This window comes from Palaemon carinicauda, chromosome 2 (genome assembly GCF_036898095.1).
Source record: "Palaemon carinicauda isolate YSFRI2023 chromosome 2, ASM3689809v2, whole genome shotgun sequence".
NCBI lineage: Eukaryota > Metazoa > Arthropoda > Malacostraca > Decapoda > Palaemonidae > Palaemon > Palaemon carinicauda.
The window spans coordinates 32,444,128-32,461,627 of NC_090726.1; the positions used below are offsets into that span (position 1 = coordinate 32,444,128).

Consider the following 17,500-nt stretch of genomic DNA (forward strand, 5'->3'; position numbering starts at 1 on the left):
ATAATATGTATATATATACATATGTATTTATATATATATATATGTGTGTATATATAGACATTTATAAATGTTGCATTTACACACACACACACACACACACACATATATATATATATATATATATATATATATATATATATATATCTCCAGGTGAGTACGTGTGAATGCATAATTTTCGTTCATGCTCAAATACATATATACATTAATTCTTATATACACCTACATAGCAAATAATTTTTTTTTTCTTTTTTTGGGGGGGGATCATTTACAACCCACACATTTTAGTACCGGGTCTTCAGAAATGTCCACGCAGACCATAGTAATTACCCCCCCCCCCCCAACCCCCGTATCACCTTGCAAGTGGCCCTCCCGCTGTTGATTACCATAAGCAAATGTGAGTCGATCTAAGGGTAATGATGCATGGTGATATAATTCATAAAGTATTTAGCATTTCCCGAAGTACCAACGTCTCCTATGAGTGCGCTTATCTGGGACGCATGTTGCCTATCATTTATATCGCTGTAAAATGATCTAAATCACGGTGGTTGTACGTTATGAACTTCAAAGTTAATGGCTGGTTATAGTTAGATTACTCTTTATTGTTTTATATATTGCTTAAATGGTATTACATGTTCATAGAGATTTGTAATTTCTCGGGAAAGTTGGGAAACCTGATAGTCGATTGAATCATCACAGGTGTTGAATTAATAAAGTTGTCTGTTCTGTTTCGTAACCTTTTTTTTTTTTCACCTCAATTTCGAGAACTAGATTCGTCTTTGTTTTTATTTCAGGTTTTCTCGTCAGATTTTTTTAACTAAAGTTATATCAATTCCTATACTTCAACCTGAATTGTGTAAGCAGAGTATATAATTTGAATATTAACTATTCTAGATAATTATTACTTTGCACAAATAAACGTTTTTTGAAAAAAATACAATTTAGTGATAAATTCATCCCCCCAAAAAACTTTTTAGGATATTGTTCTTTATAATGAATATTTCGGTAAAACTAATGTGAAAGATTTATATCGAAATTTTATGCAATTTTGAAAATAAATGGTAAAAACCAAAAGGTTTTAAGTTAGATATGAAGATTTAAAGAATAATGTTGAAGTGAATTAAGCAAAAGGAATAATAATAATAATAATAATAATAATAATAATAATAATAATAATAATAATAATAATAATAATAATGTTAATAATAATATCAATAATAATAATGATAATAATAATAATAATAATAATAATAATAACAGCAATAATAATAATAATAATAATAATAATAATAATAATAATAATAATAATAATAAAAGTACCAACACTTACGAATTAAATTGAGAAGATTATGGAAAATGCAAGCAGAAGTGGTGTGAATAATCATAGGAGCGCTATGGACCATACCCAAGTTGAAAAGATTCTGAGAAGCTAGGAGCCGATGTAGCCCCAGGACTTGTGCAGAAGAGATTGCTATTTGGAAACAGGATATATAGTGAGGAAAGTGGGTGGATTTTTAAGGAAGCTGGCTGTAATCCAGGAACCCCCCCCCCCCCCACACACACACACACACACCCACACACTATAGACAGCTAGGTTCTGGAGACTTTGATTAACATGAAATAATAATAATAATAATAATAATAATAATAATAATAATAATAATAATAATAATAATGAAACAGTAAATTTGTCTAGATATTTCGAATGCTGTATTATATTATATTTCAATAAATAGCAATAATAATGCTGAACTATCTCTCTGAAAAAAACTTGGAATTAGTAGAAAAAAAGACCACCACATACTGAATTATAAGAATAAGGAGTAATTGTGCTGGGAAATTATGATTATTGATTATTATTTCTACTATTATGATATTGTACCAACCGTGTGTCACACGATCGTACATAGTTCATTTTGTGTATATATTATGCTTGTACCTTCACTCTTCCCTCGCAATAAAATGAACCAGATTAAACATGTCTGCTTTTCTCCTCTGTAACAGTGTCTGTTTTTGAACATGAAATTTCTAGTTGCTTTGAGCTTTTGTATATAAAGGAGAGTGTTCTATAATAAATTTACTCAGTTGCTTTCATACTTTCTTTGAGTCATAACCTTCTCTCGGCCCGTCATATATGATAACTGATGACGGTTGAATTCTACAATGATAAAGCATTTCTGGACCAGAACATTAAACCTGCGCCAAGTTTTGGCAAATGATCTTCGCCAAAATTCTTTTGTTATCTCTCTCAAATATGTGCAATTTGCCTATCACGAGGACTAATAGTCGTTTTAATCACTGGTATATAAATTAACGCAAATACGAATAAGTAAAGAAATAAACATATACAAAAAAAAAAACTTGAAAAACTATTTAAGGGAACAACTTAAAGTGCTGTAGAAATATTATTATTATTACTGCTAGCTAAGTTAGAACACTAATTGGAAAAGAAGAATGCTTTATGCCCAAAGGCCCCGACAGGGAATAATAGCCCGGTGAGGAAATTAAATAAAGTAATAAATATACTATATGTGGGTAGTAATGAATAAAGATTATGAAAATTAGAATTATTATTATCAAAATTATTTAGATTATTATTTTTGTCAAATTTTTTATTACTTTTATTAAAATGTGTATTATTTTCAGTAAAATTACTATTATAAATATTATAAAAAAAATTTATTTTCATGAAAATTATTAAAAAAATGTTTTTATAAAAATTATACAATTATTATTAGTAAAATTATTAAAATATCTTAAGGTTTAAAGGCCTCTTATGAATGCCACAGGCAAGGGACAGTGATATTGCCCTAACAGGACAATGCCCCAGAGACTGACCATATGTACATATGATCATCGCCCAAGCCTCCTCTCCACCCAAGCTAGGACCAGGATGGGCCAGGCTACCCAGAACCCCATCCTTAGCTCACAAGGAGGGTGAGGTTGCAGACACTACAATATACTATCGAACTTGAGAGGGTCTCGAACCCAAGCCCAGCAGAATGCCAGCCAGAGACGTTTCCAAAAGGCCACCACAACCCTTAAGATCAGTAACTACGTGAAAGTAGGTGCAGTATATCGTATATAAGCAATGAAAACAGACTCATGTAAGCCTGTTCAACATAAGAATCATCGGTCTAGGACTTTTTAGCAGAGACTTTTTAACGCAAGACTCTTTAGGCTCACGCTTTCTGGCGCAGACTTTTTGACGCAAGACTTTAGGCTCACGCTTTCTGGCGCAGACTTTCTGACGCCAGACTCTTTAGGCTCACGCTTTCTGGGGGCAGACTTTTTGACGCCAGACTCTTTAGGCTCACGCTTTCTGGGGCAGACTTTCTGACGCCAGACTCTTTAGGCTCACGCTTTCTGGGGCAGACTTTCTGACGCCAGACTCTTTAGGCTCACGCTTTCTGGGGCAGACTTTCTGACGCCAGACTCTTTAGGCTCACGCTTTCTGGGGCAGACTTTCTGACGCCAGACTCTTTAGGCTCACGCTTTCTGGGGCAGACTTTCTGACGCCAGACTCTTTAGGCTCACGCTTTCTGGGGCAGACTTCTGACGCCAGACTCTTTAGGCTCACGCTTTCTGGCGCAGACTTTCTGACGCCAGACTCTTTAGGCTCACGCTTTCTGGGGCAGACTTTCTGACGCCAGACTCTTTAGGCTCACGCTTTCTGGGGCAGACTTTTTGACGCCAGACTCTTTAGGCTCACGCTTTCTGGGGCAGACTTTCTGACGCCAGACTCTTTAGGCTCACGCTTTCTGGGGCAGACTTTCTGACGCCAGACTCTTTAGGCTCACGCTTTCTGGGGCAGACTTTCTGACGCCAGACTCTTTAGGCTCACGCTTTCTGGGGCAGACTTTCTGACGCCAGACTCTTTAGGCTCACGCTTTCTGGCGCAGACTTTCTGACGCCAGACTCTTTAGGCTCACGCTTTCTGGGGCAGACTTTCTGACGCCAGACTCTTTAGGCTCACGCTTTCTGGGGCAGACTTTTTGACGCCAGACTCTTTAGGCTCACGCTTTCTGGGGCAGACTTTCTGACGCCAGACTCTTTAGGCTCACGCTTTCTGGCGCAGGACTTGCTCTCTTCAAATTGGAAATATGGAATTATTTAAATTGTTATTATCATCATTTTTTTTATTCTTAGCGGCGCCGAAAAGTCTCATTCCCAAAAATCATTCGATGAAAGTTTGAACTTCTGAAGTTACACTTTCAGAAGGTAACGAAAAAAATAATATCTCCTGAATATTCATGGTCATTTATTTTTTAATTGCCCATTAAATGCACGAGTAAAGAGTTCATGAGGATTTTCTTCGGCAGGTTGGTGATTGATAGCTGCAATAAATTACGTTGAAGAGCCAAAGATGTCTTTCACATTTTACATGGTGAGTGATTTCCATTTTCGGCTGCATGAAACAGAATGTTGATAGTTTATCAAAATTATTATTATTATTATTATTATTATTATTACTTGCTAAGCTACAACCCTAGTTGGAAAAGCACGATGCTATAAGCCCAGGGGCCCTAACAGGGAAAATAGCCCAGTGAGAAAAGAAACGAGGCAAAATAAAATATTTTAAGGACAGCGACATCAAAATAAATATTTTCTATATAAACTATAAAAACTTAACAAACAAGACGAAGAGACATAAGATAGAATAGTGTGTGTGTACCCTCAAGCTAGAGAATTTTATAAAATTTTATTTGTTATTGATATGCTTCCTTAATTTTTTTGTATGTTTTTTTTAATCAAGTTATTATTTAATCTTTCTGCATCATAACATTCGTGATCTTGATTTGATTTTTATTAGCCTTTTACTTTCCACTTCGTTTGTTTCTTCTCCAACTTGGAATAAATGTGCATGTTAAATTAGCCCCCTGAGGAACACCAGATAACACATTCCTATACTTATTATTATTATTATTATTATTATTATTATTATTACTTGCTAAGTTACAACCCTAGTTGGAACAGCTGGATGCTATAAGCCTAAGGGGTCCAACAGGGAAAAATAACCAAGTGGGGAAAGGGAACAAGAAAATATACTACAAGAGAAGTGATGAGCGATCAAAATAAAATATCTTAAGAACAGCAACATTGAATTGTATCTTTCATATATAAATTATAAAAACATAAAATAAAAACAAGAGGAAGAGAAACAAGATAGAATAGCATAACCGTGTGTACCCTCCAGCAAGATAACTCTAACCCAAGACAGTGGAAGACCATGGTACAGAGGCTATGGCACTACCCAAGACTAGAGAACAATGGTTTGATTTTGGAGTGTCCTATTCCTGGGTAGTGTCATAGCCTCTGTACCATGGTCTTCCATTGTCTTGGGTTAGAGTTCTCTTGCTGGTACACTCGGGCACGCTATTCTATTGGTTTCCTTATTTCCTTTCCTGACTTGGCTATTTTTCGTGCTGGAGCCCTTGGGCTTATACCTTCCTGCTTTTCCAACAAGGGTTGTAGTTTAGCTACTAATAATAATGTCATTTGTTGTTGTTGTTGTTGAGTTATTGTTAGTATGATATTAAGTTTGAGTACATAAAGATAAAGGCAGGTTTTAGAAACATACTGTATTTCCTGACCGATTTCGTCCTCAGGCCTCTTCAGAGGAGAAGTGGGCTTACAGCTTGGGTCTATAGTCCATTTCTTTTAGCGATGCATATTTGCACCGACTCGCAGCGGTGCCCTTTTAGCTCGGAAAAGTTTCCTGATCGCTGATTGGTTGGACGAGATAATTCTAACCAATCAGCGATCAGGAAACTTTTCCGAGCTAAAAGGGCACCGCTGCGAGTCGGTGCAAATCTGCCTCGATAAAAAAAATGGATTATAGGCTTACAGCTTGGGTCTAGGTGGCCACCAGTTCTGCTTCCCCTCCACTTAATCTCCATTGAGGTCAAACTGGTCCATTCAGGTGTACAATGTATGCATTAGGTTTATTATTATTATTTCTTACTAAGCTATAACCCTATAGTCCATTTCTTTTAGCGATGCATATTTGCACCGACTTGCGGCGGTGCCCTTTTAACTCGGAAAAGTTTCCTGATCGCTGATTGGTTAGAATTATCTTGTCCAACCAATCAGCGATCCGGAAACTTTTCCGAGCTAAAAGGGCACCGCTGCGAGTCGGTGCAAATATGCATCGCTAAAAGAAATGGACTATAGTTGGAAAAGCAGGATCCTATAAGCCCAAGGGCTCCTACAGGGAAAAGAGCCCAGTGAGGAAAGGAAGTAAGGAAACTACAAGAGAAGTAATTAACAATTAAAATAAGATATTTTAAGAACGGTAACAACATAAAAAAATATTTTATATATAAACTATAAAAACTTCAAAAAAAAAACATGAGGAAGAGAAATAAGATAGAATACTGAGCCCGAGTATACCCTCAAGCAAGAGAACTCTACAAAAGACAGTGGAAAACCATGGTACAGAGGCTATGGCACTATCCCAGATTAGAGAACAATGGTTTGACAATTGTCATATAACAATTGTAAAATTATTTGTAGGGTTGGTATATATGTAACATATTATTATGTTTTATATAAGATAATATAGGTTGACATATATGGTGTACATTTATATAACGTGATAAGTTTAGTATACTGCAATTTAAATGGAATATAGAAAAATTATTGATAGTTGTTGGAATAAGATTATATATACTTTTATTATAACTACTGATAATCATTTATATTCCATTTAAATGGTATTATACTAAACTTAATCATTTTATATAAATATACAGTATAATAAATACTACCTTTATTAATCATGCATGCAAACAAATAATATATCATAATACTATGAATCATATACATGCAAACTATGAATAATTTTACAATTATTATTATATATTGGATTTTACAGGTTCAGGAGCAGAAAATGCAATGATGGGAGATCAAGCTAAAAGATTATATGAGGTAATGAAGTTTCAGCTACTGAAGTTCAGGAGCTATCTGAAGTTGGCGACAGAGACGGGAGATTTAACAAGACGAGTCAAAATTAAGAAACAGGGAATCATTAAGCTCTAATGTGAAAAGCAAACTAGAAGGCATTCTAATGTTGACTGATTATATTTTGCTTTGCTAAAGCAAGCAAATCATTTAGAATGCGTTACTTGAACAGAATGATTAAAAAATCAAAACACAATAATTCTGGATAAAAAGTGAAAATAATGAAAAAAATAATTTGCTAAGAGAGAGAGAGAGAGAGAGAGAGAGAGAGAGAGAGAGAGAGAGAGAGAGAGAGAGAGAGAGAGAGAGAGAGAGAGATAATTTAGTATGATGAAATTTCACATATACCATGAATTAAAAACACAATGTTTCTGGACAAAAAATGAAAATAATGAAAGAATAATTTGCTAAGAGAGAGAGAGAGAGAGAGAGAGAGAGAGAGAGAGAGAGAGAGAGAGAGAGAGAGAGAGAGAGAGAGAATTTGGTAATTTTCGCATATACCATGTATTTAAAACACAATGTTTCTGGACAAAAAATGAAAATAATGAAAAATAATTTGCTGAGAGAGAGAGAGAGAGAGAGAGAGAGAGAGAGAGAGAGAGAGAGAGAGAGAGAGAGAGAGAGAGAGAGAGATAGAGAGAGAGAGAATTTGGTAATTTTCGCATATACCATGTATTTAAAACACAATGTTTCTGGACAAAAAATGAAAATAATGAAAAATAATTTGCTGGGAGAGAGAGAGAGAGAGAGAGAGAGAGAGAGAGAGAGAGAGAGAGAGAGAGAGAGAGAGAGAATTTGGTAATTTTCTCATATACCATGTATTTAAAACACAATGTTTCTGGACATAAAATGGAAATAATGAAAAAAATAATTTGCTAAGAGAGAGAGAGAGAGAGAGAGAGGAGAGAGAGAGAGAGAGAGAGAGAGAGAGAGAGAGAGAGAGAGAGAGAGAGAGAATTTGGTAATTTTCTCTTATACCATGTATATAAAACACGATGTTTTCTGGACAAAAAAATGGAAATAATGAAAAATAATTTACTAAGAGAGAGAGAGAGAGAGAGAGAGAGGAGAGAGAGAGAGAGAGAGAGAGAGAGAGAGAGAGAGAGAGAATTTGGTAATTTTCGCATATACCATGTATATAAAACACAATGTTTCTGGACAAAAAATGAAAATAATGAAAAATGATTTGCTAAGAGAGAGAGAGAGAGAGAGAGAGAGAGAGAGAGAGAGAGAGAGAGAGAGAGAGAGAGAGAGAGAGAGAATTTGGTCATTTTCGCATATACCATGTATTTAAAACACAATGTTTCTGGACAAAAAATGAAAGTAATGAAAAATGATTTGCTGAGAGAGAGAGAGAGAGAGAGAGAGAGAGAGAGAGAGAGAGAGAGAGAGAGAGAGAGAGAGAGAGAGAGAGAGAGAGATTGAGTATGATGAAATTTTACATATATTATACCATGAATGTACAATGCAGCATATGGTATAAACATTGAAAATAGAATGTTTTTCATCTTCTACATTATAGCTACATGTGATGTAAAAACATCTAAGATAAATCATATACCCATAGAACGAGAGAGAATGTGGCTATGAGCTTCGGCTCTGATGACGTCATCGTCCGCGAGTGTTGAATCTGTTGGTACTGAGAGTCATTACAGATAATGACTCTGGGGTACTACGTATCTGCCGATAAGAGGCCATGACTAACTCTAATGACAATAATTGTGATATTAAAACTCAATTTTATAACATTTAACATTCAGAGAAAAACTCAATTTTATAATATCTAACATTCAGGGAAAAACTAAATTTCATTTTTAACATTTAGAAACAAAACTCAATTTTACATTTGACCTTTAGAGGAAAACTCAGTTTTATAACATTTAACTTTCAGAGAAAAACTCAATTTCATGTTTAACATTTAGAAACAAAACTCAATTTTACATTCAACATTTAGAGGAAAACTCAATTTTATAATATTTAACATTCAGAGACAAACTCAATTTTATATTTAAGATTCAGAGAAAAACTCAATTTCATAATATTTAACATTTAGAGAAAAACTAAATTTTATATTTAACATTCAGAGAAAAAACTAAATTCTATATCTAATATTCGAGAAAAACTCAATTTCATAATATTTAACATTCAGAGAAAAACTCAATTCTATGTTTAACATTCAGAGAAAACTCAATTTCATATTTAACATTCAGACAAAAATTCAATTTCATAATATTCAACATTAAAAAAACTCAATGTAATAATATTTAACAATCAGAGAAAAAACTCAAATTCATAATATATACCATTCACAGAAAAACTAAATTTTATAATATTTAGCATTCAAAGAAAAACTAAATTTCATACTTAACATTCAAAGAAAAACTAAATTTCATACTTAACATTCAAAGAAAAACCCAATTTGTACGTTCGACATCCTACTACGGCTAAGAACTCAAGAAAGGACCTAAGGGTAATAAATTAGAAAAAAAATCATTTAGTTTAGATTTCATTGATTATAAGGCTTTGCTCGAGTATGTTTGAATTCATATACAACACTTGTTTGTTAATCTTACTATTTCTAAATCTTTACCTGATATTTCTAGAATGATATATTGACAGATCTTTGAGATATACTGTGCCATAGCCTCTGTACCATGGTCTTTTACTGTCTTGGGATAGAATTCTCATGCTTGAGGGTACACTCGGGGACGCTATTCTATCATATTTCTCTTACTATTGGTTTTTAAAGTTTTTGTAGTTAATACATGGAAGATTTATTTCAATGTTGATACTGTTCTTAAAATATTTTATTCTAATTGTTATTTACTTCTCGTAGTTTACTTATTTCCTTTCCTCACTGGGCTATTTTCCTTGTTGGAGCCCTCGGGCTTATAGCATATTGCTTTTCAAACTAGGGTTATAATAATAATAATAATAATAATAATAATAATAATAATAATAATAATAATAATAATAATAAAAAATAATAATAACAACAACAACAATAATAATAATAATAATAATAATAATAATAATAATAGATGGTATAATGAATTTCAATATAAGTAATTGCTGTAAACGTGTTGTTCATATCATATATGACTTATTGGAATCAGTTTTCCTTCTGTTCCATTGACGAAAAGGTGAAATATTATGAATAATAACAGCTGGACAATATCAATAATACAATATTCATTGTACTGATTTATTCGTATCATCATATTATCTAAAGGCTAATCTATTTGATCTCAATAGAGTAAAATGTCTAATCATATCCCTTAAAGTTTAATAATCGATCATAAAACCTATATAATCACTTAGAAAAGAAAAGGGACATGAGAGAGAGAGAGAGAGAGAGAGAGAGAGAGAGAGAGAGAGAGAGAGAGAGAGAGAGAGAGAGAGAGAGAGAGAGAGAGATACTATGACGTAAGCGACTGTGTCTTCAGTTAAGAGTAATGAAATTATCTTTGGTTAATGAGAAGCCACATGCTAAAATTTGGCAATTTCAGATACAAGGGGTTTTAATGGGCCAATGAATATGAATTCCATTTGCCAAGTGACTGAATTTTGTTCTACTTTATTTTTTAGATCATTCCTTTAGATGCAGTTTTGAACTTGTAATTTATGCCCAGAGCGTCAGTAACTATACTATTATTTATTATTACTTGCTAAGCTACAACCTTAGTTGGAAAAAGCAAGATGTTATAAGCCCAGGGCTACAATAGGGGAAATAGCCCAGTGAGGAAAGGAAAGAGGGAAATGAAATAAACTACAAGAGAAATAATTAATAATTCAAATAAAATATCATAAGAATAGTAACATTAGAATGAATCTTTCATATATAAACTATAATAAAGAGAAATAAGACAGTATAGTGTGCCCGAGTGTACCCTCAAGCAAGCGAACTCTACCCCAAGACAATGAAAGGCCATGGTACAGAGACTATAGCACTACCCAAGTCTTGAGAGCATTATTATTATTATTATTATTATTATTATTATTAGTTGCTAAACTACAACCCTAGATGGGAAAGCAGTATGCTATAAGCCCAATGGCTCCAACAGGGAAAATAGCCCAGTGAGGAAACGAAACAAGGAAAATAAAATATTTTAAGAACAGTAACATTACAAAAATATTTCCTATGTAAACTATGAAAACTTTAACTATACAAGAGGAAAAGAAATAAGATAAAATAGTGTGCCCGAGTGTACCCTCAAGCAAGAGAACTCTACCCCAAGACAATGAAAGGCCATGGTACAGAGGCTATAGCACTACCCTAAATTAGAGAACAGTGGTTTGATTTTGGAGTGTCCTCCTAGAAGAGCTGCTTACTAAATAGCTAATAAGTCTCTTCTACCCTTACCAAGAGAAAAGTAGCCACAGAGCGAAGAAGCAGTTTTTAATTATTTTTCCATTTAATTATTTAAAACAAATTAGTAAATGTATATCAATGGTGTCTTTTCTCTCTTCTCGTTAGTTTCTTTGAGGAATTTTGTTCATGTATAATTAGGATTAATTGAAACTGACTTTACAGTACAAAAACATCAAGTACTTCATTATTTAACAATTACATAAAAATGATATTTCACTTGGTTTATGAGGCCGTTAATGTTGTTGTAATTTTCAATGTAACTGTAATTTTATTATTAAGAATTATTAAGAGAATCATCCCTTTACAGAAAAGGAATTAGAGAACCTATCAAATAAACTCATCCATACATAACAATTGTTTATTTTCCTTTGTTTTTAAAGAGAGAGAGAGAGAGAGAGAGAGAGAGAGAGAGAGAGAGAGAGAGAGAGAGAGAGAGAGATTCAAAATCAGGAAAGTCAGAATAATCCCATCGGCTTCTGGAAACTTTCAACACTTTATTGAATTCTTATGCTAGGAGGATCATTGTTCAAACCTGAGAGGGTTTTAAAAGCCAAGAAGTATTGACCGTGCAAATTCTCGAAAAACCAAATTTTAAGCACACTATAGAATACTTTATGTCAGATGCACTGATAATAAAAAATCTTGTTATTAAAAACACGATTGGAAGTTTATAAAGAGAAATACATTGAAGGGATAACGATATAATCAGTTTGAGTCTTGACTTGATCGCGTAAATATGAGAGAATAGAATCTTCGCAAAAATAACATTAGCAATATATTGATACCCTTTTCTTCTCAGTGGCTAAAGCTCCTAACACAAAATAACAATGCCCAATTAAAGGTTTAAAGGTTGCTCATAGATGGCAGAGGCAAGGGACAGTGACGTTGTCCTATCAAGCACGGACAATGCCCTAGAGACTGGGCACATATACTTATTATCAGCGGCCGAGCCCCCTCTCCACCTAAGCTAGGACCAAGGATGATGATTCAGCAGATAGACCTATAGGCTCCCCAAAACCCCCTATCCTTAGCTCACAAGGATGGTGAGGTTGCAGCGACCAAATAAACTAACGAGTCTGAGTGGGACTCTAACCCCAGTCAGGGACGTTACCACATCTTTACCCTGTGCCGTATTAACCCATGGCAGGGTCCCTAAACTGCGAGTTTCATTGAACCTCTCGACCTCTCCAGGTGATTCATCGCCCTCCTTTCGTATAATCTATTACAAATGAAGTAAATATGCCAAGGTTTTAATATTCAACACTAAAAGAAAAAATTTAATATTAGGTCACATAAGAAGCAGATATATCCAGAGTGATACTGCCACAGTTGGATGACGATTTTAAAACTCACATTTAAAAAAAAAAAAAAAAAAAAATTCTTTTCAAGACGTTATTCAGAATAGAGAAGCTGTTCATTTTTTTCAGAGTATGTTTTCAACTTTATCTTTTATGGTGTTCCGCACGTGTTTCATACACTTATACACTGTAATGCTATTGTTTTTTTTTTTATCATTCGCTCTCTCCTGCACCTGTTTAAGCTTGCAATCGCAAGTTTCAAATTGTTTGAATTTTTATGACATTCTTGCTCTCAACTGCTTGTATATAAGCTCGTTATCTGTTAAATAAAATTGACGTAATCTATTTCCTATTGAAATTTACAGTTGTGCCCTTTACCACTGAAGGTTTCAACTCCACCGCTTGTTCACGGTGCCTTTCAACTCTGAGACGGTGTGTGGTAAAGGTCTGATAGAAAACAGCGACACCATAATAATATGGGCAAAATCTGAAGACGAACATGAAAATTAGAATAAAAGTAACCGTTGAGAATAATTTAAAAATGCGTCATCTACTGTAGCCTACATACTGACTTACAAAATGTGTAATGATATTCCTTAGGATCTTACTTGCCTCGTCTCATTATTATTATTATTATTATTATCATTATTATTATTATTATTATTATTATCATTAAATGCTAACCTACAACCCTAGTTGGAAAAGCAGGATGCTATAAGGCCAGCGGCCCCAACAGGGAAAATAGCCCAGTGAGGAAAGGAAACAAGGAAAAAGAAACTAGATAGAAGTGTGCCCGAGTGTATCCTCAAGCAAGAGAACTCTAACCCAAGACAGTGGTACAGAGCTTATATCACTACCCAAGACTAGAGAACAATGGTTTGCTTACCATAGCTAAAGAGTCTTTTCTACCCTGACCCAGAGGTAAGTAGCCACTGAACAATTATAGTGCAGTAGTTAACCCCTTGGGAGAAAATCTCAGTGTTGTCAGGTGTATGAGGACAGGAGAATCTGTAAAGAATAGGCCAGACTATTCGGTGTCTGTGTAGGCAAAGGGAAAGAACCGTAACCAGAGAAAAGATCCACTGTAGTACTGTCTGGCTAGTCAAAGGACCCCATAACTCTCTAGCGGTAGTATCTCAACGGGTGGCTGGTGCCCTAGCCAACCTACTACTTACTATACTAAACAAAATAAGTTAACTATACTTGTTTTTTCTTTTTATGGGATGAGGTGATTATATTACTACGTCTGTCCAATAGGAGTTATTCAAATTCACTGGGTCACAAAAATGAAGAATATTGCTTGATTATACAAATTGTCTATCTCATTGCTACACCAAATGTAGAATCTTTTGACAGAAGTTTTTTTTTTTTTTTTTTTTTTTTTTTTTTTTTTTTTTTTTTTGAGGGGTTTGGCTGTCTGAGAATATTATTATTACAGTCTGAAGTATTTCCTTGCTTGTCGGTACACTTAGACACACTATTCTATCTTATTTCTCCTCTTTTTTACTTTAAGTTTTTAGTTTATATATGAAAGATTTTTTTTAATGTTGTTACTATTCTTAAAATAGTTCAATTTAATTTGTAATTACTTCTCTCGTAGTTTCCTTATTTCCTTTCCTCACTGGGCTATTTTCCTTGTTGGAGCCCTAGGACTTATAATATCCTGCTTTTCCAACTAGGTTTATAGCCTAGTAAGTAAGTAATAATAATAATAATAATAATAATAATAATAATAATAATAATAATAATAATAAGTTTCTGTAGATAATAATAATAATAATAATAATAATAATAATAATAAGTTTCTGTAGCATGATATGTTGACGGGCCTGTCCACAAGGGAAACTAACCCCCCCCCCCGCCCTTTTCTAGTCTAATCGAATCTGGGCAACGTAAAGACAATAGGCGTCCGTCTCCCATTAACTCAAAATGCATGAAATGTTTCTAAATATTCTATGGAAACATAACTGGTTTCCCCCTACAATGTCCATAGATTATTTATCGATTTCTTGATCAATACTTGATAGATTTTATTTCACTACTTGTTGAGAAATCGCGTATTAATTAGTTTCTAGTACTTCCAATTTCTCTTTATATATACTTATAATTTGATATTTATGCCCTCTTTCATCACTCTCTTCTGTTCAAACGTATAATGAATCTTGCGTTTTCGTGTTTGTAAGCATGGTATTATGTTTATGGCGTTTTAGAGAGAGAGAGAGAGAGAGAGAGAGAGAGAGAGAGAGAGAGAGAGAGAGAGAGATCATATTGGATTAATGCAATACCCCTCTCTCTCTCTCTCTCTCTCTCTCTCTCTCTCTCTCTCTCTCTCTCTCTCTCTCTCTCTCTCAGTCTGGTAATATTAAGCCACAGGTAGTTGTTAACAACAATTTTACTTTGCCTTCTTAATAACACTTTAAAAAGAAATCCTAATCTGAGACGTTCGCATATTCTAGCCAGGATTCAAATCTATTCCTCTGAATAGATATAAATCTATATCAGTCGCATAGACCTTATTTCATATGGCTATGAGAATCCTAATCAAGTATGTCATCTATGACGTTTGAATACAACTCGGTCAAGAGAGTATAATTTACCTCCATCCAATTCGTGCCGATTTAATGAGTTTGATTAAGTCTTCATATCATTTTATGATTTTCCGATCTAATGTTATGTGACGTGTTACTAATGCCGTTCAATGATCAGATGTACATTTCCATAGATTATCGGCTCATTAATATTCCGTTTGGGTTCAGTTTAATCGAAATGAAAATCATTACCAATAGTCCCTGTTAGGGGAGGGTCAATCGAGATACTTCTTCTTCACTCTTCATCCTCCGTTACCGTTGGGCAAACGGTCCTCCTCCTTCAGTTCTTCGTAACCTTCTGGGTTGTGGGGTTGTTCTTTGGAGAATCCCTTTATCGATTCATTTCAGCGGTTGAGAGCCATCTTCAATGATCATGGGGGTAAGAAAGTTTATGTTTCTTCTTTGTCAATCGCTGTCGTAACTTCAAGTTTTCTTTTCTGCGCTGTTGAAAATTTGCCGCAAAAAAAAAAAAAAAAAAAAAAAAAAAAAAAAAAAAAATCCTGGAATAATTTTGTCAGGCATTTACCGTATTATAAACGAATATATTGCCTATATGTTACGGTCGCCAAAAATTAAAAGATGATAATAAATTAGGGTAAAAATTACGGTCTCCTATATCACAGAAATACGACTGAGAACCGTATATTTTTACGGATGATTTCCTCTTACGAATACGGGTTTATTTTTATGGATAATTTCTTCCTAAAAATACGTTTTTTTTTTTTTTTTTTTTTTTTTTTCTTTTTAACCGGGTACGGCTGATGACCGATACGAGTTTTGAGTTGCGATTTATCAAAGCTAAATTTTGCTCCTCATCAGAATACTTGTGCGCTACACCCTTGATAGCCTAAGAAAAATAAGACGAGAAATGCTACCTATTGTCATATTCATTATGTAAATCTATAAGTATTATGTGAATATATTGGCTATATGTTACGGTTGCCAAAAATTAAAAGATAATAACAAAGTAGGGTAAAAATGACGGTCTCCTATATTACAGATATACGACTTAGAACTGTATATTTTTACGGATAATTTCCTCTTACGAATACGGGTTTATTTTTATGGATAATTTCTTCCTAAAAATACGCTTTTTTTTTAACCGTGTACGGCTGATGACCGATACGAGTTTTGAGTTGGGATTTATCAAAGCTAAATTTTGCTCATCGGAATAGTTGTGCGCTATACCCTTGATAGCCTAAGAAAAATAAGACGAGCACTGCTACCTATTGTCATAATCATTATGTAAATCTATGGTATTATGTGAATTTTCCTATTCGTTGCTACCATCATGCTGTCTTAAGTCAGATCTTCAGAACCACATTGCTGGAACCTAGACATATGTCTACTGTAGGCTCTAGACTCTTTAGATAATATACATTAAGCTCCCACGAGACATCCGAATGATTGAATATATTAAGACTTTCAAGAGAAAATTGAACTTTCTTTTCTGTGAATGCTTCGACAGTGACGATTTAACAGTAAATGAGCAATAAGCGATGTGAAATGTTGAATGCTTTCGAACGAACATGATAAAATGACTGTGGAGGTCATTATTATTATTATTATTATTATTATTATTATTATTATTATTATTATTATTATTATTATTATTACTAGCCAAGCTACAACCCTAGTAGGAAAAGCAAGATTCTATAACCCAAAGGGCTCCAACAATAGCCCGGTGAGGAAAAGAAATAAGGAAATAAATAAACGATATGAGAACAAAAAACAATAAAATATTGTAAAAACAGTAACAACATCAAATCAGATATGTCATATATAAACTATAAAAGGAATTATGACAGCCTGTTCAACAAAAAAACATTTGCTGCAAGTTTGAACTTTTGAAGTTCTACTGATTCAATTACCCAATTAGGAAGATCATTCCACAACTTGGTTTCATCTGGAATAAAGCTACTTGAATGCTGTGTAGTATCGAGTCTCATGATGGAGAAGGCTTGATTTATAGAATTAACTGTAGAGAGTAGGGTTCCCCTGCTGTATAGAAAAAGCAGCCCTTAAAGTAAAGTACAGGAATATGTTGATCTGCATAAGATATTATGACAATAACCAAGAAAGTAAGTTTTGCACATAATGTGAAAATTTATAAATAACGAGTCATAGCTACGTCCAGACTAATTTCGTGATGCAAATAAAAATGAATATTCAACTTATTAAATTCTATCTAAGCCTTAGGATATTTGGTGGACCATCAATAGTTTGACAGCTCTTCTAGGAGTAGGATACTCCAAAGTCTAACCATTGTCATTTGGTCTTGG

General features: G+C 33.9%; 1 protein-coding gene across 1 annotated transcript in view; it reads left to right on the top strand.

The window, feature by feature from the left end:
- Positions 1 to 17,500, top strand: part of LOC137615907 (uncharacterized) — a 51,182-nt gene that overhangs the window by 12,518 nt on the left and 21,164 nt on the right. The window contains exon 2 of the mRNA XM_068345595.1: positions 6,875 to 6,927. Coding sequence (XP_068201696.1) covers positions 6,875 to 6,927 — 53 coding nt within the window. The remainder of the gene's footprint in view (positions 1 to 6,874; positions 6,928 to 17,500) is intronic.